The following is a 26,071-nucleotide window of genomic DNA, read 5'->3' as shown; positions in this document are numbered from 1 at the left end:
CAACATCCTACATGTACGCTAGTCTTTTTAAAGTTTCAGAGTAGCAGCCGTGTTAGTCTGTATCCGCAAAAAGAAGAACAGGAGGACTTGTGGCACCTTAGAGACTAACAAATTTATTAGAGCATAAGCTTTCGTGGACTACAGCCCACTTCTTCGGATGCATATAGAATGGAACATATATTGAGGAGATATATATACACACACAGACAGAGAGCATAAACAGGTGGGAGTTGTCTTACCACCTCTGAGAGGCCAATTAATTAAGAGAAAACAAACTTTTGAAGTGATAATCAAGCTAGCTCAGTACAGACAGTTAGATAACAAGTGTGAGAATACTTTGAGGAATTTCACCATGATTTCAATAATTTCCATCCCACCATCAACCTCAGCCTAGATCAATCCACACAAGCGGTCCATTTCCTGGACACTACTGTGCTAATAAGCGATGGTCACATAAATACCACCCTATATCGGAAACCTACTGACCGCTACACTTACCTACATGCCTCCAGCTTCCATCCAGGACACACCACACGATCCATTGTCTACAGCCAAGCCCTAAGATATAACCGCATTTGCTCCAATCCCTCAGATAGAGACAAGCACCTACAAGATCTCTATCAAGCATTCTTAAAACTACAATACCCACCTGCTGAAGTGAAAAAACAGATTGACAGAGCCAGACGAGTACCCAGAAGTCACCTCCTACAAGACAGGCCCAACAAAGAAAATAACAGAACACCACTAGCTGTCACCTTCAGCCCCCAACTAAAACCTCTCCAGCGCATCATCAGAGATCTACAACCTATCCTGAAAGATGATCCTTTACTCTCACAGATCTTGGGAGACAGACCTGTCCTCGCTTACAGACAACCCCCGAACCTAAAGCAAATACTCACCAGCAACCACACATCACTGAACAAAACCACTAACCCAGGAACCTATCCTTGTAACAAACCCCGATGCCAACTCTGTCCACATATCTATTCCAGTGACATCATCATAGGACCTAATCACATCAGCCATACCATCAGGGGCTCGTTCACCTGCACATCTACCAATGTGATATATGCCATCATGTGCCAGCAATGCCCCTCTGCCATGTACATTGGCCAAACCGGACAGTCTCTACGCAAAAGAATTAATGGACACAAATCTGACATCAGGAATCAAAATACTCAAAAACCAGTGGGAGAACACTTTAACCTGTCTGGTCATTCAGTGACAGACCTGCGGGTGGCTATATTACAACAGAAAAACTTCAAAAACAGACTCCAACGAGAAACTGCTGAGCTAGAATTGATATGCAAACTAGACACAATCAACTCCGGTTTGAATAAAGACTGGGAATGGCTGAGCCATTACAAACATTGAATCTATCTCGCCTTGTAAGTATTCTCACACTTGTTATCTAACTGTCTGTACTGAGCTAGCTTGATTATCACTTCAAAAGTTTGTTTTCTCTTAATTAATTGGCCTCTCAGAGGTGGTAAGACAACTCCCACCTGTTTATGCTCTCTGTCTGTGTGTGTATATATATCTCCTCAATATATGTTCCATTCTATATGCATCCGAAGAAGTGGGCTGTAGTCCACGAAAGCTTATGCTCTAATAAATTTGTTAGTCTCTAAGGTGCCACAAGTCCTCCTAGTCTTTTTAAAATATGTATTATTTCTCTGGTCAGATGTTCAGTCATGCATATTATTCTTTTAAAGGTTATGCATTGTTTATATGATAAAACGTAAGAGTTTGGATATTGGATAAATATATATTGTGATATGAATGATTATTTCAAAAGCTTACATGATTTACTGGATAGACCTTAGATTAGACTTCTGTACTGAATAAATAGAAATCTTGGCACATTTACTAATTTTGCAGATGCATGTTATTTACATAATCTCTCTTGTAATGGTATGCATAGTATTTTCATGATCTGTTTGTGTGCTGTATTAATTAAAAAGGCAATTTGTCTTCTAATGGATCTTAAAAGCTGTGTGGTGCTCTGTAATTTTTTCTTGGTTTATAGATTATGACCCAAGAGACTGCTGGTGATACTATTAATCTAGGTGTCCTGCTAAAAGTCCATGTACATTTTTATTTAAAATGTTAAATAGTATTTTTCATAATTTTTCTTCAGAATAACTGAATGCCACTAATACATTAAAGGCCTGTATTATTTCACTTTGAATACTACACATACTATTTTTAATATATGTTCAGAAAAAGTGTTTAAATACACAAACTTCTACTTTCCCCCACCACATTTACTATAGATAAATTATTTCTTTGCTGACTTTGTGTATGTTAAATCTCTGGCTTTAGGAAATGTTTACAGTTGAACTACACCCCATAAAATATAGATTTATGTAATAGAGTTGCTGACACCACCAGAGACTACTTTAATGAAATTGTAATTTATTCAACTAAATTAAGATTGTTTGGTGTGAATCAATTGTGTGTGTGTATATATATATAAAGTAGCACTCACTCTCTCTATGTCTCTCTCTCTCTCTCTCTCTCTCTCTCTCTGAGTGCTACTTTTTTGCAATGCAAATATATGTTCTGCCCTAAGCTATATCTCATGGGTTGCTGTTCATTTAAGTCCCGGGAAAGCCCATTGAACATGTTTGTTTAATGTTTTCTTAGTGATTATTGCTAGCTTTCACTTGGAAGGTAAAAGGCATTAATCTATGTGCTTCCTATTTGGCTCTCTTTTTAAAGAGAGATACCTGTATTTTCCCCTTCTGCCTGCTTCCATTGTGCCAGTTCAATGTACTCCATGGTATTAGTCTTTAGACAACGAGTGAGGCCTGAACAAGTTGGCTGTACATTTATGCAGATTGCCTAAGGAAAAATTGTTAGTGGATGCTGTCCCTATGTTACTATCTAAAAGCTTGATCATTCTGACAGAGACAATTGCTGCCCCCAACAATGCTGTTAACATAAGGATTGATTATGCCCTCAGGCATGATTCTGAGGCCTCAGTGGATGTCCTGAAGCTTATTTTTTCATGTACATACTTGCTTTGGTGGTTTCTTGCTTGGCATTAGAAAACATATTTCAAAAAGTATGGATAAAAATTGCAGAGGACTCAGGAAGCAGGAAGATGTTGCATTTCATTAGATATGTTCCTAATTGGAAGTATATGTGTGAAAATATTAGCAGTTGAAGAATATACACAGGGCTGGCGCAACCCATTAGGCGACCTAGGTGGTCGCCTAGGGCAGTAACATTTGGGGGGCGGTGATATTTCGGGGGTGGGACCTTCCGCCGCCTAGGGCAGCAGAAAAGCTGGTGGCGCTCCTGAGAGTATAACTACATTTTAAGACAGCGGTCTTCAGAGAATAAATTCCGTGGACAGCTGGCAGAAGACGTGAACTGAACATGGCATTGGTACCATGTGTTTGGACTACTATTAGGGTTGCCCGCCCTCCAGGATTGTCCTGGAGTCTCCAGGAATTAAAGATTAATCTTTAGTTAACTGTTATGTTATGTGATGAAACCTCCAGGAATATGTCCAACCAAAATTGGCAATCCTAACTACTGTCCAAATATGGTACATGTTATTTCTTAATGGCCAGCTCTATAAACAAGAACTCCAGCCTATGCAGGTGGCTTTCTTGTGTGACAGTTCTCTTTATCCAAGAAAAATAAATTTATTGAGATACTGGGATATCTAGTGGAATGATTTGCTTAGGGCCTCCAAAGAAGAGGTCTGTAATCCCTTCTAAGAACATAGTTTATTTGTCAGCCCAAAGGTTAAGCTTATACTTTTGATGAGTCAGGTTTAGGAATCACTAACCCAAGATCAGTCTTATTCCTGAAGATGTTTTTTTTGGTGTAGCAACTTACTGAGGTTGGGTTTCTCTGTGGTAGGATTTATATGCCTTATTCAAAGAGCATGGAAAAAAAGGTTGCTTATAACAATTTTGTACTGTGGGTCTATAAATAGTGGGATACTTCCTTCCAGAACCAGGAAAGGAATAGAAAAACTTTTCTTAAATTTAAAAAGTGTGTATGTGTGCTCACACGTGTGTATAAAATTGTGATTGCATCTACATAAACAGTAAAGTAAAATGTGTTAGTCTGTGCATCTTAATCATTCAATAGCTATGGACGGGTATTATGTAAGTCCATGAGGGAACCAGGCATCCTTTGCTGGTGAATGCAGCCTGCAAGTATGTGGCATACAGCTTGTAGCTGGCCACAGCTGCAAGGGGTGAAGTCACAAAGGCCCCGCTTACAGTCATTAGCAGCCCATCTGATCATTCCACATCTGAAGCAATGGGGCTTTACCCAGATATGGCATGGAAGGTGAAGACCAGGGACTGGATAGTTGGATCTGTCATGAGATAAGCATTGGCTATGTTCAACGCTTGTTCTTGCCACCAGTACGCCATCTGGAGGTGATATTGAGGTTCCTTAGGGAAATTGTCCAAATGGGATGCTTTGAGCTAAGATGGTGGTTCGGTGACTTAAAAACATCTTTTAACAGAGTTAGCAATGACATATCTTGCACCTTGAGAAGCAGATTCTGCAAGGAGACTTGTCACCTGATGTCAGGAGGGGTGATGTTGGACAGAACTGGCAGCCAGGTCAGGTTGTTTGGTCTCCTGGTACCTGTTATATGCATAGTTTTATTTAACTGAGTGTCTACAAGTTTTGTTTGAAAAGAGCTGAATCACACCGGGGAGCAATACTGTCCTACAGAATTGCTCAAGGCAAGCCAAGTATGCTCAGTGTCTGCATTGTGGTTCCCGAGGTAGAACCAGCTGATTTGCTGATCAGGTTGTTTCGTCTTTATTTCCAACAAGGTCTTGGTAAGGTGCTCCTTGAAAATCAAGTTATGGTCTAGTGTAACACTTAGCTACACAGGTTTTGGGTCGTGGCCCTGGCTGTGTCCATTTAGGAAGATGTTGAACTGTTTTTTGGCCTTTGTATGGTAGAGGGAAGCAGCTCAAAATTGTCTTTTTGGCATTAGGTTTAAGTCTCCGTCTTACAAGAGGGGGCTGTGATGCTGGTAAACCAGGTGCCAGCTCTTGCTAAGAGTGTAGGCATCAGCTGAGCACTGACAAAGTCATCACTGGAAACCAGAGCAGCTCACCTGTATGTTAATATTGTTAAAGATGTTTATTAAACGTATAAGAATGTGTTTAGTGTTTAAACTCTATAAAATGCTTGTAAATTGTTGAGTGGATTATTCTTACTTGTAATGTCTGTAACCCGTGCTATCAGGTAGTATGGAAGTTTTGCTTAATAATTGTAAAAATGCCTGCTCTGAACTTGTGAACCTAGGCAGGAAAAGTAGTTCACCCACCCATCCAGAAGAGCTATCAAGGCTAAATGGGCCATTGTGGAACATCGCAACACAAAGACTGGTTTAATGGCCCTTTTACACCCATGAAGGTGTTCCATGCGAGAAAGCACGTCCATCTACTTGAATTCTGGAAGAGAGAAATAAAGGTAGCTAACGTGAAGATTTTTCATGTCTTTGCTGTTAGGACCTTTACAAGGGCTGGATCTAAGAAATAAAAAAGCAGAGATCTTCAGAATCATACTGGGTTAGCCCTAAAAAGACATTCAGTGCTGACAGATTACTACATCTCTATCACCTTTTGGAATCATAGATACAACTCATTTGTGTATATATGTTTCCTACTTTAACCTGTAAATAATTCTCTCATTTCTTTTTCCTAGTTAATAAAGCTTTAATTTGTTTACTATAGGATTGACTACCAGCATTGTCTTTGGTATGAGATCCAAGGTACAAATTGATCTGGGGTAAGTGACTTGGGACTGGGAGCAACCTGAATATTTTGTGATTTTTGGTGTAAGTGACCATTTATCATTAAGTCTAGCTTGCCTGGGTGGCAAGATAGTCCTCTTGGGCACTCCAGTCTATCTATGACTCCATGGTAAGTGTTACAGTGATCCAGGAGTTCACATTTGTTACTGGGTTGATGAAATCTAATTATAGAGCGTACCACCAGTTTGGGGTCTCTGCCCTGCTTTTGACAATCTGTCCTGAGGTTCGCATTCTTGGTCATGAGCCACTCCACAGTGTGATGGGCCATCTCATTCATGTCAGCATTCAGCTAGCAATTTAAAAATTAAAGAGGAAAAATGGCCAACATACTGAAGATCAGACTGGTCTTGAAGGCTAAATTAACAAAAATATAGCCTTCTTATGTGATTTTTCTGTACATTACTTTTATAATACTGAGATTTATTTCTTCAGACAGTAGTACTTTGAATGTACCAATCAAGTACTCCCTCATGGTGACAATGATTGAGAGTTGGCTGAGTATCCACCTGCTTGAATAGGCCTATTTTGTCACAAAATGTAAGTCTGTATTATGTACAAGCCACAACTAAGACCGTAAAACTTGTTCATGCAAAGAAATAAAGATTTACCTTCCTCTGAAAAGGATTCCCAGCAATTTATCATTTTAATTTATGTACTGTCTTAGCATAAAAATCTACTTACGGGGCTCTAGCCTATTCTGATAAGACATGTTGAACAAAGTAATGCTATTTCAAGAACACTACCTGTTTTCACTTAGGTTTAAAGCACCACTGTAGTTTAACAGGTTCTCATATAATGAAAATAATTTTTAGAAAATGATATGTAATAGAACCACCTACTCAACAAAGAGATAGGAGAAGGGAAATCTGTCTCTCATGATAGACTGACAGGGGGAAATAGAGGCTGCAGACTTTGGGCTCCTGATTATTATATGGTATTGTTTAGTATATTGATTAGTGAACATTTAGCTTGCTTGTATCACTTGAAAAGCACAGTAAGGGTAAAAATAAGCACTTGCTGCATCATGTTTGCTCTGTTAAAAAATAATCCCCTTCAAATAGGGAGCCAACTGTTGTGCTGTTTTACTCTCCCACTGCTGAAAGGAAGCAACTCAGTTTTTCAAAGCATCTCTGGTATGGAACAAAGAATGGGCAGTGAAAGTCCAACTTCTTTGAGTAGCATCCCTATGGTTGCTCCATTTCAGGAATTCATTCACCCCTGGGCCTTTGATTGGAGATTTTTGGTAGCGGTTTGTTCAGCCCACGCACATTCTCTACACATCCTCAGACCCTGTAGCAAGGATATGTAGAGCTGCGCAGGTGAACTGCTCTCAGTTCCTTCTTGACCACCTTTGGCCTGAGATGGGCATTGAGTGTGCCCACTTTTGCTAAGTGTCTTATTGTTAGATAGTTAGTTAGTTTGTTAGTATATAGTTAGTTCCTTTTGGGGTTCTTGCCTGTTCTCTTTTACTTGTTTTCCCAGTTGCAGGGTCATTTTGAATCTTTATTTTCTGAGGTGTGCCAGGATTCCCAGGCTCCAGGGGTAAGGCTGCTGATAGCCTGTCTATCTCCAGATCCAGGTCATAGAGAGCTTCAAAGGATAAGATTTGTGATATCCAGTCTACCTTAGGATCTTGGTCACTAAGAGCTGCGAGGGTGAACATGGCTGCTAACCTGGCCACCTTGAGATCCCAGTCACTGAAAGCCTCTGGGGCCAAGGTGCCTGCCACCTTGCATTCTAACTCAATGGATACCAAAAAGAGGAGAAGGAGTGCTACATTTCCTTCAAAGAAGCCTCAGTCACTGGAGACCTCAGTCCCAAAAAGGAGTGCTGTTGAGGCCCCAAGTGCTTCTGGTACTGTGAAGATGCCTGAGGTTGCTTCTAAGAGTCATGCCTCTAACAAGAAGGACCTGGTACCAGAGACCTTCTCTGCTCCCAGTGGCCATATCCACACAAACAGGAGATCAGCACCATCAGACTCTCTTTTACCCTTAGTACCTACTTTGGCGCCCCATACTGTTACATCTCAGTGCGTGCCTGGGCATGCTCATCCCTCAATGGAAACTAGCCAGGTACTGATCTCGGCACCAATACTGACCTCCAGTGTTCCTACGCTATCGCAGAAGGATAGATACTCCAAATAACTGTAGTCTCCACTGCTTACCGGTACCACACACCTCCTGGCACTGGGATCTTCTGGGTTACCAACTACTCCTTTTTCATTGAGACCCTCTCCTTTTCTGACTTCCACCATCCAGGGAAAATGTGGTGACAAAAAATATTGTGTCCTGGCCAGGGATACAGAATATTTATTCTGACATCTGACAGAAATTCTTTGGTTGTGGATTCAGTCAATGAACTTTGGAGGCAGCACAACATGAAGGCTGTTCCATATAACAAGGGCCAGCAGTTTCTTGATCTTTTTGGTTGCAAAAGCAACTCATCTGCAACATTACCTGATTCTCCTGTCAGACTGGAGTAACCCCATTGAGTTCAACTAAGTTACTCCTGGTTTACACCAGTGTAAGTGAAGGAAGAATCAAGCCCGGTGTTCCTTATTTTGATTTGTTGCATTTGAGGATAACTGTCATCTAATGCATGGTTCTTGGGGATAGAGACTTCTGTGTAGCAGGTATTGTTAAACAGGACTGGCCTTAGGGAAAATAGCACCCCAAGTGAACTTTCTTTGCTCCCCAAGCAGCAGGCAACTGCTCAGCAGGCAGAGCAACAGCAGGTGGGGCTACAGCTTCAGCCCCGGGTGGCGGATCTCAGGCTGTTAGTCCCAGGTGGCTAAATGGAAAGGGGCCCTGAAGTATGGGCATAGGAAGAGGGAAGGCAAACCATTTTTCTTTTGTAACCTGGGGTCACAGTATAGAAAGAGTTGAGAACCATAGGTCTAGTGGTCTGAGCAAGGTGCTAGAATATCTCGTTCTTGTCCTAGTTATTCTTTTGATTTGCCATGTGATTATGGGCAAGTCATTTAAAACTCAAATTTCAGAGGTGGCCAATGATTTTGGTGCATCAGTTTTTGCATGCCCAGCTTGGCCATGATTTTCAGAGGCACTGAGCACTTACATCTTTTATTGACTTCTGAAGACTAAGGGGGTCATAACCAGGGTCCTACTGTACCCAATTGTTCCTTAGCTGGTGAATAAGCCCCTTGAGACCATGGACAGCGTGAGTAAGATAGAGCGGATGTTGCATCATCATCCAAAATGACCTGCTGCCCCTCAACCCCACCCCACCCCGGGGCTGCAAGCGCCACCCCCACAGCTCCCATTGGCTGCAGTTCCCGGCCAATGGGAGCTGCAGAGTTGGCGCTGGAGTGTGGGGGCAGCGGCAGCATGCGAAGACATGCCAGCCGCTTTCGGGAGTGGTGTGGGGCCGGGGCAGGCAGGCAGCCTGCCTTAGCCCTGCTGCGCCACCAGACTTTTAGTGACTGGAGATCACGATCGACTGACGGAGGCTCCAGGATCAACCAGTCAATCGTGATCGACTGCATCATTAATAAGCACAAGTAAATTATGGAATGGAAATGCTGAATAATTTGAAATGGCACAATATTGCTACTAATTCAAGGTGTGTGAAAGACTGGATATTTCATAATAATATTTATAATGATGTCCATTTGTCCATGTCTTCATTTAGGAGGGTTACAGATTCTTAGAGGCTTTATTTTTATACTTGGCAACTTAGGCAAGTATTTTGGTTAATGAAGTATGCATTTTTGAAGACACTTTTCACTATGATTCCTAATCTATTTTTATAGACCTTTTATTGAATGTTTTAGTAAAGTTTCTCAAAGTCCATCCACTAAATAAGATACATTTGCCAGATCGTGCTTTTTTGCTGGGGAGGCCTGAAACTATAAATTGTTAGTCTGAGCATATGTCCTTGATGCTTTGTTATTTATTACTCAGAAATACATCCTTAGGAAACAGATTCATATTCATGCACTGTGAATTTATTGCTGACTTAGTAATTTCTCTGTCTTTGGAATTTTTTTATGCCAAACTGCTAGAAATCGTGGATTTTCTAAAACGTGTTACTTTTATTTAACCTTTTCGCGGAAGATAGAAATGGCATATGGAAGGTGGGCTAGAATATATTTTATTGTTGTTGTTATTGCGATGAAGTCTTTGATTTGTGTCCCTCTCCAATTTCTCTACCATTTTTTTTTTTTTGGTTTTGTGAAATCAAAATTAAACATTCACTAAAAAAAAAAAGAGAACAAAGTGTATGGAAAGGAAAAAAGGTACATATTATTTTTCTAATGAGACTTCCTATGCTGCATTTATAGCCTCAGCATGAGATATACAGAACTCCACAAGTTCTATATGTTTTTGGCTCCTCAGGGAAGCAGCCTGGAGTGGGAGCATGCTTCTGAAGTGTACCTCACTTAAGGTATGGCTACACTGCAGTTGGGAGCATGCTTCCCAGTGTGGGTAGACAGACATGCATACACTCGCTCTGCTCAAGGTAGCATGCTAAAAATAGCAGTGTAGGCAGGGATAGGACAGTGGCAGTGCAGGATAACCACCTGAGTACAAGCCCACTCAGATCCCTGGGGAACATACTCAGATGGCTAGCCTGAGCCACTGCCTGGGCTACCTCTGGCTGTACTGCTCTTTTTAGTGCATTAGCTCGAGCAAAGCTAGCATATTTCTGTCTATCGGAGCTGGGAAGTACACTCCCATCTGCAGTGTGGACGTACCCTTAGAGTGCTGTCATACATTCTAATCCCAGAGTTATCTACATTCTATACAAATTTGGTGTTCACTCACTTCTATTTTTGAGAATTTTTTACATCAGAAATAAAGCCTCATGAAACTGAGATTACAGATACAGTTAATTACGCTAAAGGAATGAATCCCACACTAATTTAAGTTTTTTGTTTGCATAGATATATATTTATTTATTGTGTTCCTCATCTAAGGTCTGTGTCCTACATTGTGTCCCATATTTGAGACTTGACAGGTTGAGAAATATGTGTATAAGTCGGCCCCTCTGTAATGGTGGTTACACCACTCCCTGGGCCTTCCAATCAATAACAGTTGGTTCCTTCTTGACTAAACATTGAAGGAACTGCCCTCCCCTCCCCCACATAATCTGCTTCTCTTCTGTCTCCAATTTTATGTCCCATTCCAGCTTTGTACTTCTCCATGTGTCCTTTGTATACTATCCTTGCCTTCCAGTCACATCTGTGTATTTACTTTTAAATTAATGTTCTCTGACACTCTGGGTCTAATTAGCCCATGACTGTTGACTGTCTTCAAAGTTAGGTTTTAGCACTTTGTTTTGGTTAGAGCCTTTGGTGCTTTTCTGTTCTTTTCAAGGCCTTCTTTTCTTCATGAGACCTTGGCCATTTTTGCCCTGAAAGGCCTTGACATTTCTTCTCTGTGATTCATAAGCATATTAGCTGGACATCCAGGGAGTCATGGGTCTACCAGTAGAACTGGAGTTATCTTGTGGTCCTGGCCACTCCCACTTCCTGTAAGAGCCAAAACTCCATTGGAAGTTTTGCCTGTCTTGTGTTAGAAAGATGAAACCTAGTAGTGAGAATCATGCTCAGATGATATCTTCATAAAAGCAGAATTACAAGGTAAATAACTTCCCCTTTTTAATTTAATACACTTGTTGATTTCTCTGCTTGGTGTAAACAATGTCCTTATAAAGGATGTTGATCGTGGCAATGAAACTGTTATGTTGAAATGGTATAACTAGTGCAAACAAATATTATTGCAGTTTCTATTATATTAATGCAAAAAAAAAATTACTGTGGATATATTATTAAACCCAACAATGATATGTTTTGGCATATTTCAAGGAGAAGAAAAAACCCTACTAAATAAATTATATTAATTATCTAAATAATGACAGGTGTGCTGAGTCAGTTTAAAAAAAAAAGGGAAAAATAAAGCAAGGAATTTATCTACCTGACAAAAACTGTTTGGAATGTTGTCATCTATAATATATTACATCATAAATTAGTAACACCTTAAGTTCTTTTGCAGATGTTTGACATAATCTCCATCCTTCATATTGTTCATTTGAGTGCTTACAGAAATTCCAAGAATCTAATAGCAATATAATTAGATAAAAATCTGTCCCACACTGACTTTTTCCATTTCCTTTTTATATTTTTTTTCCTCCTCCCCCATCTTTTCTCCCACAATCTCTGGGTATATAGTCATTAATAAATCTTAAATAATGTATATCAGTATATATGGTATGTTCTTTATTAGGATAATAACTCCCCATAATAAAAAGTGCCAAATAAAGTACTAGAAAGGTTAACGTCTTCTTTCTTGACATACTTACTGGCATATATTCTGATGATTATAAAACAAGTTAATAAAGAAACATGACCTCTTTATTGTTCTGTGATGGGCAAAATAGCTGCTGCCCTGTTTGATGTAGAATTTATAATTGCACTTTGTTGATGAAGCATTAATTGTGATGAATTTCTTGAGGATAGTGTATTTCAAGAATATTGTTACATACATTGGTATTTAATGTTGATCTGTATTTCCAGTTTTAAGTAGTAGTGTTATTGCAGAATTCTGATTCTTGTTGAAATGATTTAATTTCAGAGATAATTACTTATATAAATTTCTCACACTCTAAAACCTTTGACCAAATTATCAATTTCTTTAATTCTTATTAGACATTTTGATTGGTATAGCATGTAGCGTAAAACTTAGGCTGCTGTTTAGGCCTAAACATATGCCCTTTTCCATTTCAAAATCATGTAATTTAAATAAAAAAGTAATGCTACTATATGTGGGTCACATCGTGTGATTAGAGAGCTGGTACAGTTGTAAAAAAGTACATGATAAATTCATCACATGGCTTTGCAAATGATCACATGGATTTTATTACTGTGTGTTTTCACATAGATAATGCACATGTATTCAATATTCTTTGTCTTTGCTCAAAGTTGATTTAAATAATATTAGTTTGAGAAAAATCCCTTCTGCAATTTTGAGTAGTTGCTGTAATTTTCAGCATGTACTGCTCAGCCCAGGTACTAGAAATTGTATGGTACAAAACTCATTGATCAGAGTCCTCCTACACTATATAGGCAATGCAGGGTGAATCAAGGTTCTTAATTTATTTTATATTTGTAAAGATAGTTGATTAAAAATCTCAAGTAAATTTTTTCTGTCAGACAAATCCTGTAGTCCCTGCTCTGTCCTTACTTAGACAAAATTCCCTTTGAACATGATTTGACTCTTAAAAAATGGAAATGGGTTTTATAAATTTATATTCTGATACTCTTAATATTATTAATATTATTGTGGGTGATGATAAATGCCTATGTAAAGAGTATTTTAAATAGTATAAATATACCCAATATCTATATATTTAGACAGTATACGCCACTCATACAACTGTGATATAACTCTAGAGTGTTAGGCTTGGTCCACACTGGGGCGGAGGATTGATGTAGGAAACGCAACTTCAGCTACAAGAATAGCGTAGCTGAAGTTGACGTTTCCTAGATCGAACTAAGTTTACTTACTGCAGGTCCACGCGGCACAGGCAAGCTCCCCTGTTAACAGTGCTTCCTCCTCTCGGCGAGCAGGAGTTCCGCAGTCGACGGGGGAGCGCTTCTGGGATCGACTTATTGCGTCCAGATGAGACGCGATAAATCGATCCCAGAAAATCGATCTCTACCCGCCGAATCAGGCGAGTAGTGTAGACCTAGCCTTAGAAATATGTACGTCCTTTCTTCAATTGGCTACCTATTTTGTAGCAGATATAGTTTATGATGCAATATTTTTAGCAGCCAGGTCATACCCTATAATGTTGTGTAGCAAAAGTGGCCTCTGGCTATTTTGCTGGGTGGTGGACTTAGAATCTAAATCATATCTTAAGAGTTTATTCCCTAAGGGAGACTTATTATTTGGGTATGAGCTAGATACCAGAGAAAGATGCAGTGTGCAAACTTTTAAAAATTACTGCCAGGGAAGAGAGAAGCAGGTAGAACACTGAAAAATTCAAGAGGGACAAAGTTATCTTTGAAATGTGGGAAATCTTCAAGCTTTGCTCCAGGAACACCTCCCTCCCCTCCTCCCCCCCCCCACACTATCTGTTTGTTTGTTTCAGAACAAAAGACAGGCACAGATGTATCTTTTCTCTTACACTGTAACCGTTGTTTCTTTGAGGAACACACATTTTATAGTAACTTGTTAGACTAAAAGGGTTAAATTCTGCTTTCATTTACATCAGTGTAAATCCTGGTTTACTCTACTAAAGTCAGTGATGTTACTCAGAATTTCCACTGGGTAACTGAGCAGAATTTATCCCAAAGAGTTCAAACAAGCATCTGCTTAAAAACACTTCAAACTGGAAGTTGTATTCCTTCTACAGTAGCTAGTGTCAGGGATTACACGAGGACTTCCTGCTGACACATATCTAGAGGCTTTTTTAAATATGGCCATATGCTGCCTGTGCTGTGGATAGCCAGGCTGACAACCAGTTATGCCACCTCCAGCTGTTCACTGGCAGGCGATGGGAAAGTGCTATCATTATCTTTGTTCTGCCATCTCTCTCTCTTTTTTCTTTTTTCTTTCAAAGAAGAGCTGGAAAAGGGTGGCACTGAGGATGGCCTAGCTCCCACAGCATAGGCAGCCAGCCAGCAGCCATGCTTACAGAATCCCTAGCTGCACTGACGTGTGCCAGGTAGCCTCAGGATTAATGAATAGGCTTGTGAGACCCCTGGGGGATCCCTCACATACACCCTCATATTTGCAGGCCCTCATCTGAGAACCCCTGCCCTATGCTGTTGCTGAAGAGATATGTGTTGGCTATGCTCTCTTGCTGCCCCGTTGTTTTTCTGTCCAGTCTCTTGCTTTGGTAATCATAGAAATGTAGGGCTGGAAGGGACCTCTAGATGTCATCTATTCCTTCTCCCTGTCCTGAGGCAGAACCAAGTTCACTTGTCAGGGATGGTCTAGATTTTAACCTGCTCTTAAAAACCTCTAATGATGAACATTCCACAACCTCCCTTGTAAATACTGTTCCAGTATTTAACTATCCTTCCATTTAGGCCAGGTCTACACTAAAATGTACATGGGTATAAGTGTGTCACTCAGGGGTGTGGAAAACCCACACTGCTGAGTGATGCAGTTATACTGACCTAAGCCCTGGTGCAGACACCACTACGTTGACCGGAGATGCTTTCCTGTTGGCATAGTAGCGTCTTCACTGAAGCACTACAGCGCATGGCTGCACCAAAGCTTTTCCTAATATCTAACCTAAATCTGCCTTGGAGATTAAGATGAATACTTTGAAGTTTGTATTTCTGCTGGTATTAACAGCCATTCTTGAGTAACACAGAGGTGAATTAGGCTCTGTATCTCAAGAAAGCACTTGTGGCAGAAAAGTTACACATTATGTTCTCAAGATTCATCCTGTGTTTTGAAAAAGATCAGACTAGGTGATCAAGCATAATCCTTTCTGGTAACATATGAATGCACAGGGATAGAATGGGTAAATGAAACAAACTTGTGAATTCAAATATTAAGGAATTAAGGAGTCTGAGGTGTTTCTCATGCCTGTATTATTATGAGCAGGTGGCTTGCCCACCATGCTCCAAACACAATACACATAGGCTATAGCAGGCTTTACCCCTTTCTCCTTGAGGTTTGGTCTCATTGAAAATAGGAACTGAAAAAGAAATGACACAAAATCCAGCTCAAGTTTTCCTTGTAGAGGTGGCTACTCTGAAGATTCCTCTCCCAGGATTGTTCAATCACACATACTTTTGCTTTCTAAAGAGCCACTCCAGGCAAACATTACCAGAGTGTTACAGTTATGAAACTGCAATACTGAAATATCGTATTATGACGTGCCAAAAGAAACAAAACGTATCACTCTGGTCACAATTTATTTTATTTACATTAACTGTTACTATAATATCTGTTGTTTGAAAATTTTTACCCATCATGGCTTGCAGTGGTGAGGAGGTAAACTTGATTTCTCTGTGAAGTTAAGAAAAATCCCATCTTACTGAAGCATCACTACCTGTTAGCATGCTAATCATTGTCTTGGTCTTCAACTCAGACCTAATGAAACTTGTCATAATGAGTATGTAGGTGTCATATGAGAAAATTGTTAAATTTCGTGGGGAATATGAAATAAGTGTAATTGGTTTAGCCCTGGAATCTTAGGGCTTGACTAGCGGTGTGCGAATTGCAGAGGACACGAAAGTGTTGTTCTCTAACTTGTCCGTTTGGACACTGCTGGCACAAATTAAAAAGGTACCCTTGTTCATATTAACATAGTCCTCTTTCACACAGAACTAAGTTGGCTCCTTGGCTAGGCTACGTCTCTTGTGATATACCTCCGTCTCCCCTCTGACTGAGTCACATGTATCAACATGGGAATCACATGAGTACAGTGTGTCATGGGAGAAGTCATACCGCCAGGGAGCCCAGCCATAGAGAAGAATGATGGCATGAGGCACCAGGGTGATTTATGCAAATAAATTTTAATGTCAAAGTGACTCAAAAGGAAACATTTTGATTTGGAAATGTTAGAAACTTTTTGTTTTGGTCTAAATGTCAATAAAAAACGTTTTGACACTTCTGAATTGAAATGTTTTTGGAGCTTCTTGTTCTTCAAAAAATGTAAATGTTTTGACTTCTCAGTAAGGCAACAATAATGGAAAATAGGAAATCTGTTTTGCAAGTTTTTTGAGGTTTTGAAGTTTGTTTTGGAGAGAGATATTCACCCAGAATAGCCAATAGTCCAGTGTTTCCACATTAGGGTACCCTATGTGTTTTGGGAGACCCAGGTTCCAATTCCTCAATTCCTGCTTTTCCTGATTCAGAGCAAGGACTACCTTGGTTCCCATGCATCCCAGATGAGTGTCCTAACCAATCTTTCTCTCTCTTTGGCTCAATGAATATTTAATTATTTATACAGAGTTGAACAGCTCCAACAAGAGAGATTCAGAACAAGGACTTGACCATAGGTCTCCCACTTCCCAGCTGAATGTCCTACCTATCCATTGCGCTATTGACTATTCTGAAGTGTGTGTCTCTCTTTCTTTGTCTGGGGTTTAAACTAGAAATTTCATCTGGGAAAGTTTCTTGCTAAAACTGATCTATTTCCCTGAAAACTTTTGGTTTTGATTAATCGGCCTTTTTTAATGGGGGAAAAAACTTTCATTGAAAAATTCCTGAACAGCTTTACTTTTCTGTCTGATCTGGTATGTAGACAAATGTCCAAATATTGGAATTATCTTAGGGTGGAAATTCTGATTTTTGCTCAACACTGCCATTAAGTCCTGGTCCATGCCTTCATTCTTTGGTCTGATGCTTTTTTCTTAAATTTGCCTTCATGCTTCTTCCCAACTCCCCTAATGGCGTCTGCACTCCATTTGTGATGTTTGACCTCTAGTAGACCTACTGAAAGTTGCGTAAATAACTTAATTAGTTAATAGGGAGCACTGCAATTAGTTTAGCACTATATAAGGGGCCTGATTCTGATCTCACTTAAATTGGTTGTAATGGATACAATTCCACTGACTTCAGTGAAGTTATTCCTGATTTACACTAGTATATGTGTAAGATCAGAATCAGACCAGAATTGTTTCAATGGAGAAACAGGAGTCTTCTGGTTGCGTCTAAAACTTGGTCCTTCCACATTATTATCCCAAAGTCTGCCACTTCTCCAAAGCATTTTTTTTTTCATTTATTGTGGAGAGAGGAAATGTATTCTTTAATCAGTTAAAGGTCTACAGTTTCTTAGACCAGAAAGCCATGATTTTTTTTAAATCTGTGTATTATTTCTGCAGTAGGAAGAGGTGCACATGCTTTCAAGTATATGTTAGCTCTGATTTTTTTTTTAAATGTGCCATGCAGGGTTGGGATGAGGAGAACATGCTTTCAGCTTGCATAAGGCAGTAAGTCCTGTATTCAGAGGAAAATAAGGCTATTCCTGGTGAGATTTTAGTACTTCAACCTGTTCCTGTGTGATAGGCCAGCATTTCTTTGTATACATGTTCAGTTTTCCCTTCCCTGAACAGAATACACAGCATTTGCCCTGCAACACAGTGTATTCTGAGCCTGCAGTGTCAGCCTAGAATGAAGAAAAAGGGAAATGTTGCTCAGTACGAATGCACACCCAAGATGGAGAACATTCTTTCTGACACTCCCAGCACTGAGCTGCCCAGGAAGTGAGTTTTGGGTTCCCCCTATGGAAATGTTTATCTCTACCACTCAAGTCATTAGGCCATCCTAAAAATCATATATTGTGTATGTGCAGTGGGTCACACTTACAAAAGCTCATTGCATTTGGAAAGATTTTACTGGTTTGATAGTGATTCTTATGTTTAAAATGGGGAATTCTGTTGGAACCATTAGTATCTTTAAAACTAGAATAAACTGTAAGTTTGACCTGTGTGTGTATGTCTATTCTTCTTTTTCTGCAGCTATTCATTTATGCAGACTTCACAGCATTCACTGTAACCAGAAACTTTGCTGATGCTTCCAAACAAGGAATTGAATTATCCAATTCACTGAATTTATTGAATGATGATGTTTATCTTGGACATCTAAACGACATTGTGAACCGTTGTCATATTTTATTTTTTCCTCTCCCTTCCAGTTACACCATTTTTTCCCGACATTTTGCCTTTTGATACGTAAAGGTTCTTTCAATGTTTAGAACTTATGAACTTGAGGCCAAATCTGTAAAGGTATTTTAGGCATCTAAAGATGTAGACAGACACCTAATGGGATTTTTCACAGCACCTAGGTACCTAACTCTTATTGAAATCAGTGGAAGTTAGGCAATGAGATGCTTTCAAAAATCCCACTAGGTGCCTATCTACTTCTTTAGGCACCTAAAAACCTTTACAAATCTGGCCCTGTGTGCCTTTGAAAAATTGTTTACAGTATCAACAAAGTTTGATTAAAAACCAATTCAGAAGATAAACCTTAAATTATAAGGGTTTTCAAAGCCTTTGTTCACTGTAAGGGGTCTCTTTAATGTATCTGTGTAACTCTCATTAATGTAACTGGAATTACCTGTGCACTTTTAAAAGAGTATCCACTGGATACTGATGATTTAGGATTTGACTATCAGTCAAACAATATTAATCATCTCTTTCCAAAAAAGAGAGCTTAAAATATTATGTTGACGAAATTGTGTTCTTGTTCAGCCTGGGTGAAGCATCTGATTTAAGTCTTAATAGGCTCTTTGTGAATGAACAAACATGCCATCAATACATTTATATTAAAATTAAATGCACTCCACGATTTCTGATGAAGTTATTGTGTGAAAGGTAGAAAAAATGTGGACTAGTGCTTTCCAACAAATAATTTGCTGGCTAAGCACTTTTCTCAGTTTAACTATTTGTGATTATGAGGGATTTTTATTGCAAAATGAAAATACAGTGTATTCATGGGCCACTCAAATATTTGCTTGTGTTTAGAATGTGAGTACTTCCACAATTCTGCTAGCTTCTTAAACCTTGGCATGGAGATACTTTGGCTTCTGGAAGAGAAGGAAGGGAGATTTCTGGTTTCCTGGTGGTTAACATCAGTCATGCATACAATATGTGTGTTGGATTAGTATAGTCTCTAGAAAATGAGCTATGCTTAACAAATCTCTTAAATATTACTCCAGTTATTGTTTTAGCATTTCTGTCATCAAGCCCTTCCCTGTTGTCAATTACATTGCATTGAGAATGTGGGTGCACTCCTTAATTTGTTATCTTCTTATAAGACAAGTACTGGCATCCATAAGAATGAAATGAGGGAGGATTGACTAGTAGTTTGAGAAGGGGTCCTGGAGGCAGAACACCTGAAATCTAGTCCAAGATCTTTTATTGGCTCATTGTATTGCCTTGGCAAGTGCCTTAGGGCTAGAGCTGGTATGGATTTTTTTTAATAAACTGAAACCTTTTGCAGAAATCTATCAGTTTTAATGAAACTTTCATTAGGAAAGGTTCCTCAGGTCCAGGATGGAATCTCTGGTCCAGGATAGAGAGAGGAAGAGGCCTAGGCCAGGCAATTGTCAAGTGATTATGGCACTCACGAGGGAGAGCCAGCCGCAAGTCCCTGCTCTTCCTCATTTAGACCAGGGAGTTGTACATGGCTTCCCACAGCTCAGGTGAGTGCCCTACCACCCAGCTGTTAGCGATTCTGAGCTGGGCTGGTCTGAGTCTCTTCTGTTGGAGGTGTGCCACTTTGAATAATTAAATATTCACCAAGAAAGAGGGATTGATTTAGAACCTGGTGGTTAGCGCAATCAGCTGGGGTGTAGGAGACACAGGGACTTGAATCTAGGTCTCTGACATCTCACATGAGTACCCTAACCATCAGTCTATATAGTCAGTCTTTCCTTCTGGCACAGTAAATATTGAATTATTTGCACAAAATGGAATCTCTCCAACAGGAGAGATTGACTGACTCTTTAGAGCAGTGGGAAACTCACCTTGGGTGTGAGAGAGCCAGGTTCAAGTCCTTGTAAGGCCTGGTTCATTATAGAAGTTTTAAAAAAATAAGTTAATAATAGGTATATCGTCTGGGATAGATTGAATTAACTACAACTCCTTTTATTTGCCAAGATAATTTTCTATGTAGGGATCATTATACGTTTTGTTGTTGTTGTCTTCATTAAAAACAACAACAACAACATGAGGTCTTCAATTCCAGATAATTGGAATTCACTGTTGCCATATCATTACTCTTCCAAATCACATAGCACATCTGCAAAATTAAATTTCAGTTGCATGGATTTTTAGACATTCTGATCCAAGAATGTTCCGTAAACCCCACAATCATTACCAGGACACTTTCCATCATAGAAACTGAAAAAGCCTCAATGAGGATATAGTACAAGAAGCCACATAGTACTCTAAAGGACATGTGTGCTGTGTTCCTATTGACTGTATTTTGAAATCCTATATTGTGATTGGGTACATAAAGGCAAAATTTTCCAAGTTCAAAAACTTTAATTGTTATCTAGAATTTTAGAGGTAAAAAGTTTTGTCATCTAATACTTTAGATGGAAATCACATTACATACTATACAACAGCATCACTATCATACAATCACTGCAAAGTTCTGGAAAATGTAAATATTTATCAAATTCTGAAATCAGCTAAAACAATCAAATGCCCTCAGGTATTAATTTTCAAACTTCTACAATAATGAAGTGGTCAGACATACATTAAATGGCAGAAAAATCATGAAGACTTTTTTTTCTATTGTGAAAACCATAGCTATACTAGCTATATGAACATTTCTGATCCCATACTTCTGCCATTTGTCAAAAATTCAAACCAACAGCTCTCCAACTAAAAAATTAGACTGGGAATCAAAATAAACTCTTATAATGGAACATCAGTTGCAACCAGTGCCCCATCGTTACAGTAGCAGATGTCTGCTATTCACTTGGTCTAGATAATTTCTTGTTTCATATTGGTTTTACTAATTCTCTGTTTCCTGTCTGTGAAACCTATTGGTTGAAGTAACTCACCAGGCTATATCTCTGCTTTTCATACAATCTCAGTGAGTGATGTGGTTATAATGAGTTTTTTCTATATAGTGGTTTTTTTAGTCTCTTTCCTCACTGTGAGCCTAATGGGCACATTCAGACTCATTATCAAAAGCAGTCCCACCAGCTGAATGGCAGTAAACTCATGAGCTCGTTTGCCAGGCTTCTCTGAATGTATAAGCCAGTTGCTGTAGCTCTAAAAATGACATGGCTAGTCTGGTGGTAATTTTCTTCATTGAAGGAGTACGTACTGGAGTTATGTACCTCAGGTATTTTAGTGAACACTGAAAAAGACGATACTGGTATAGAAAACACTCAAACATTTCAGCTAGCAGATGATTTCCCTTCCATCATTATTTTCTGTAGAATTATATCTGTGGGAGGCCAGTCTGTATTACTATGTTTTACTGTATAGCAGGGAACTATCTGTTCTTACGCTGTTCAATGCATCCTTGTTCTAACAAACATCTGTATTCCCTGCATTTGTTTGTTATATCCAGTGGGAGAAAAACACATGGGACACAAAGAGCATATATGTCTGCCAAGGTTAAGACTGAATTGAAAATCTAGTGTATCAATTAGTGATTACTCAGAATCTTGCCTAGTTAAGTCTGTTTGTTGTTTCTGTATGCTCACTGTAATTTAATATTGCTGTCAGGGGGAACATACACTTTTTGTTTATTGGTCACTGACTATTATATGGTAGGAAATCCCTTACGGATCCTTCTTTCAAAATGATAAATTACAGCATTGAAAGTTTCTCTTTAAAATGAAAAATATACTAAAATTTTACTGTACCATTATGTCAATAGTCCAGGGATCAGAAAACCTCCTCTTATACCATGTTAAAATAGATCTGACTTGATAAATGCTCACTTTCTAAAATATTTTGTTTTCGGTCAGTGTTCGTCAGGTTCAACTCCAGCCATGGTTTCCCAGTGGAGGTTGATTCAGACACCAGCATCTTCCAGCTCAAGGAGGTGGTTGCTAAGCGACAGGGAGTTCCAGCTGACCAATTGCGTGTGATTTTTGCAGGGAAGGAGCTTAGGAATGACTTGACACTGCAGGTAAGTCTCCCTTGGTAGTTTTGTTTTTGGGATGCTGCCAGCTCAACTGCTTCTGTCTCTAATGCTGCCAGTCTGACATTCATGACTGAGATCTAATAGAATAAATAGTGCCTGGGGATTCCTTGAACTTTACTCCACACTGCTTCATTAATTCTGACCTTCTTAATTATGCATTAAAACAGCAAGCAGGAAGGATAGGGAGAGAGAAAGAATATAAGAGAGAGAGAGCAAAAGAGAGCTGTGCTTAGTGAATAAATGTTTACTGACTACAGGCGCAAGCTATGCACAATTTCTGTATCTGCTCAATTTTTACCTTACTTATTCCATTTGAATCTTAATGAAGCTGAATGAATGTGAATAAATTGTTCCAAATCAGGCTGCTCAGTCATCATGTTGTGCAGAATTTGTAACCCAATTGTGACCCCTGGAGGATAGTTGTAAGGCTGCTGCTGTCTGTGTGTGCACGCTGATGGAGGTAGTATTTGAAGGCCTGTTCATAGTTTCCAATGAGGTTTCCCCAAAAAGCACTGAAATCACAAACCTGTAGTTTGAAAGACTAGTGGGGAGAAGAAAGATTTATAAGTGGTTGAGTTTGTATTTGAATTTCATTTCCTCCTGATTAACTATTCTGATGAAAATAAAATGCAGAATGAATGGAGAGGGGAAAAAAGAGCATAGCAGGACAAGTAACAAGACTCTTTTCCTGACCATCTCTACCACTGTTACCAGTACTGCCACTCTCATTTTATCAGCATCTCTTTCTTCCTATGAGTGATATTTGTGGAGATGGCAGCATTTGCTGGGGGAAGCATAAGAACATAGGTTTAAGACATTTGAGAAATCTGGAAATAATATATGTATCGGCCCCCCAATACAAAGCTAGAGATTGCTGAGTTGTTACAAGTACTATCCTGGCAGTGACACCAAAGAACAATGAGGTGCATTCTGTAGCGGTTCAGGTGACTACATAAACTATCCCCCATAGGCACAACCCTTTCTATTTTAAAGAGCGCAGATTAATTGGCACTTGTGTTTTCAGCTGTGTGGGGGACATAGCTGTGCACAGAATGGCTGCTGTATCTGGTTGCAGAGAATCACTACAATATTGACATCCTATCACTACATCTTCATGGGCATGATATTTATTGCTTTGCAAAATGCTTTAGGGAGTTTGGGCACACAAAAGAAACTATAGAATGCAAATTGCTGTTGTCATTCTCCAGTGCATCTCCTGCTGATAGTGTTGATGCACATAGTCATCATGCATAAACTGCTGTGCTTTGCTTTTAGGTGATTTGTTTTTACTAAAGAAAATATATGGGGCCAAAAATGTTTTTAAGGTGAATTGAAAAGCCAGTTCCTACGTTTAGGGTTCTGTGTTATACTTTCAGGAGCTTCTAAACCTTCCTGCACACGCTGAAGTGCTTGAGATTATAGTGGTGTTGTCAGATTGTTTCAGGACAAAACACAGAATCTGTTACTGGGGTCTAACTTTACTCAGCGAATCTGTAACCCACATTTTTGCGGGGTAATACACGAAACCTAAAACTTAGATGAATAAAGGAAGAATTGATTTTCAGATATTCAGACCTGCCAACTCAGATTTATTTACAATGAGATGCCTTCAGTCGGATTCATTTTAAGGCAGTTTTAAAGTTATTTACAATAAACACAGACACACCAAGGGGAGATGTGCAATCGCATCACTTCAAGAGAATCACAGGGAGGTGTCTCAGGAAGGTAGAATGCCTCCTGAAGTTCCTGGGAATGCACAGGCTGAACATCCAATACCACACCCTAGCAATTTGCTGTAAGTGCATAGGGGTGGGGGGGAACCATGGCCCCATTCCTTTCAGTTTTTCCACATCCTATTATGGGTGGTATGGATTACCCCCTGCATGCCCCTGAGCACAGGTATTGAAATTTGGCCTGACCCTTACATGGGCCATGCCAGGGTTAAGGTGGGAGCTGTATCCCTGCCTCCCCACATGAATCTGTTTAAGGGCAAGGCAGACTGGCCATAAGGACTGGGTTTTGGAATGTGTTTCAAGGTGACATTTGAGGTGCTGGTCATAGTTAATGGGTAAATGTATTGCTCAGTAAAGCTGGACCAAAACTCTTTGGCAAGGCCTCTGGCTTCTGTAGCAGATGGGAAGTTCAACAACAGTTTCAGGTACATTCCAATTTCTAGTATTTAGTGAATTCTAATGGTTAATACATCAGTATGGTAGCAACTGTGTTATTTATTTTGATACCGAATTAAATTTAGTTGATTCTGTCCCTGCATTTTCAGTCCATACTGTGTCACAGAGAGAGAGAAAGAGATATTGTAGACATTTTCAGGGCTGAAACTAGAGGTTTTGGTAGCTGGGAAGGAACCAATTGGCAGTTCATAGTCATAGAGTTTGAGGCCAAAAGGGACTGCTAGATCTTCTAGTCTGACCTGAACATCACAGGCCACCAACACCACCCAGCACCCACACACTAAACCCAACAATTGAAATGACACCAAAATATTATGAGACTAGACTATTATGTGTCATAGGCAGAGAATAAGAGGGACCGATGTAAACCAGTGCCCAAGGACTGCACAATGGTGGGGAAATCATTAAGTGTGATGTATGCAAATAATCCCGTCAAGTGACCTGCACCCACATTCTACGGAGGAAGGCAAATTCCCCCCCCCCCAAGGTTTTGGCAACAGAAGGCAGTTTAGGATATGTGGCATACCCAGCTGGATGCTTCTACTACATGCTAGTGGTATATTTACTGTTGACATATATGCTAGTGGTATATTTACTGTTAAGATAGATATATATATGCAGCGTATACACTGTCATCTCAATTTCAGAGTTAACGTTCTATTGAGATTAATGGGTCAATTCATGTGTCTCTTAGAGTTATTATTTCAGGCAGACTCATGAAAACAATGTAACATTGGTTTATACTCAGCTGAAGATTTTAAGGATGGTGTGTTTGTTTTGCAACCATAAGGAGTAGAAACTTTTTTTTAAAATGAGAGCTTAGATTCTGCTGAAAGAGTTGAGTATATCAAGGAATCATGCAACACACAGGAGCTCTGCTCACAGCCTTGAAAGAAGGACAACAGAGATGAGTCCAAACCAAAAGGGAGTTTGATCTGAGTGGGAGTTCATTGCTGAGTGCCAAACTGAGGCAACAACTAATGGGGGTAGGTGTTAATAAAGAAAACTTTCTAAAAGGTACCTTAACAGTGAATGGAAGTCTGCCAAGATGTGGTGATAGAGTGCTCTGATCCTAGCAGGTTCTAACTAAGGAACAAACATTTCAGATAGGAAAGGATGCAAGGTGGCTGATGTGGAACATGAACAATTGTCCACTTTATGAATGAAGACCATGAAGGCTGTATATGTATGAAGTACACTCCTTTTCTTTTCTGAAGAGGGAGAAGGAGGAGCTGGAATGGTAGCTGAGGTGTGTTAGAGAGAAATGAAGCCACTGAATGGAGACAGAAGGAAAATTATCATAAGGAGGGAAATGGCAGATCGAGACACTGTGTGGAAGATTGAGGAATGTGACATAAAAAAAAGAATCCAAGTTGCAGGAAGGGCAGGATAGAAATATGTATGGAGACACTTAATTTCAGTACCTGCTACAGGTATATTGTCCTCAGCAGAAAAGGACTACTAAGCACTCA

General features: G+C 39.6%; 1 protein-coding gene across 6 annotated transcripts in view; it reads left to right on the top strand.

Moving 5' to 3' along the window:
- Positions 1–26,071, top strand: part of PRKN (parkin RBR E3 ubiquitin protein ligase) — a 1,174,462-nt gene that overhangs the window by 252,681 nt on the left and 895,710 nt on the right. For all 6 annotated transcript variants that reach the window (XM_065590384.1, XM_065590382.1, XM_065590383.1 and 3 more), the window contains exon 2: positions 22,232–22,395. In XM_065590384.1, coding sequence (XP_065446456.1) covers positions 22,232–22,395 — 164 coding nt within the window. The remainder of the gene's footprint in view (positions 1–22,231; positions 22,396–26,071) is intronic.

The sequence above is a fragment of the Chrysemys picta genome, chromosome 3 (assembly GCF_011386835.1).
Source record: "Chrysemys picta bellii isolate R12L10 chromosome 3, ASM1138683v2, whole genome shotgun sequence".
NCBI lineage: Eukaryota > Metazoa > Chordata > Testudines > Emydidae > Chrysemys > Chrysemys picta.
Note: the sequence above shows the minus strand (reverse complement) of the source record. Positions and strands in the feature narration are given on the sequence as shown.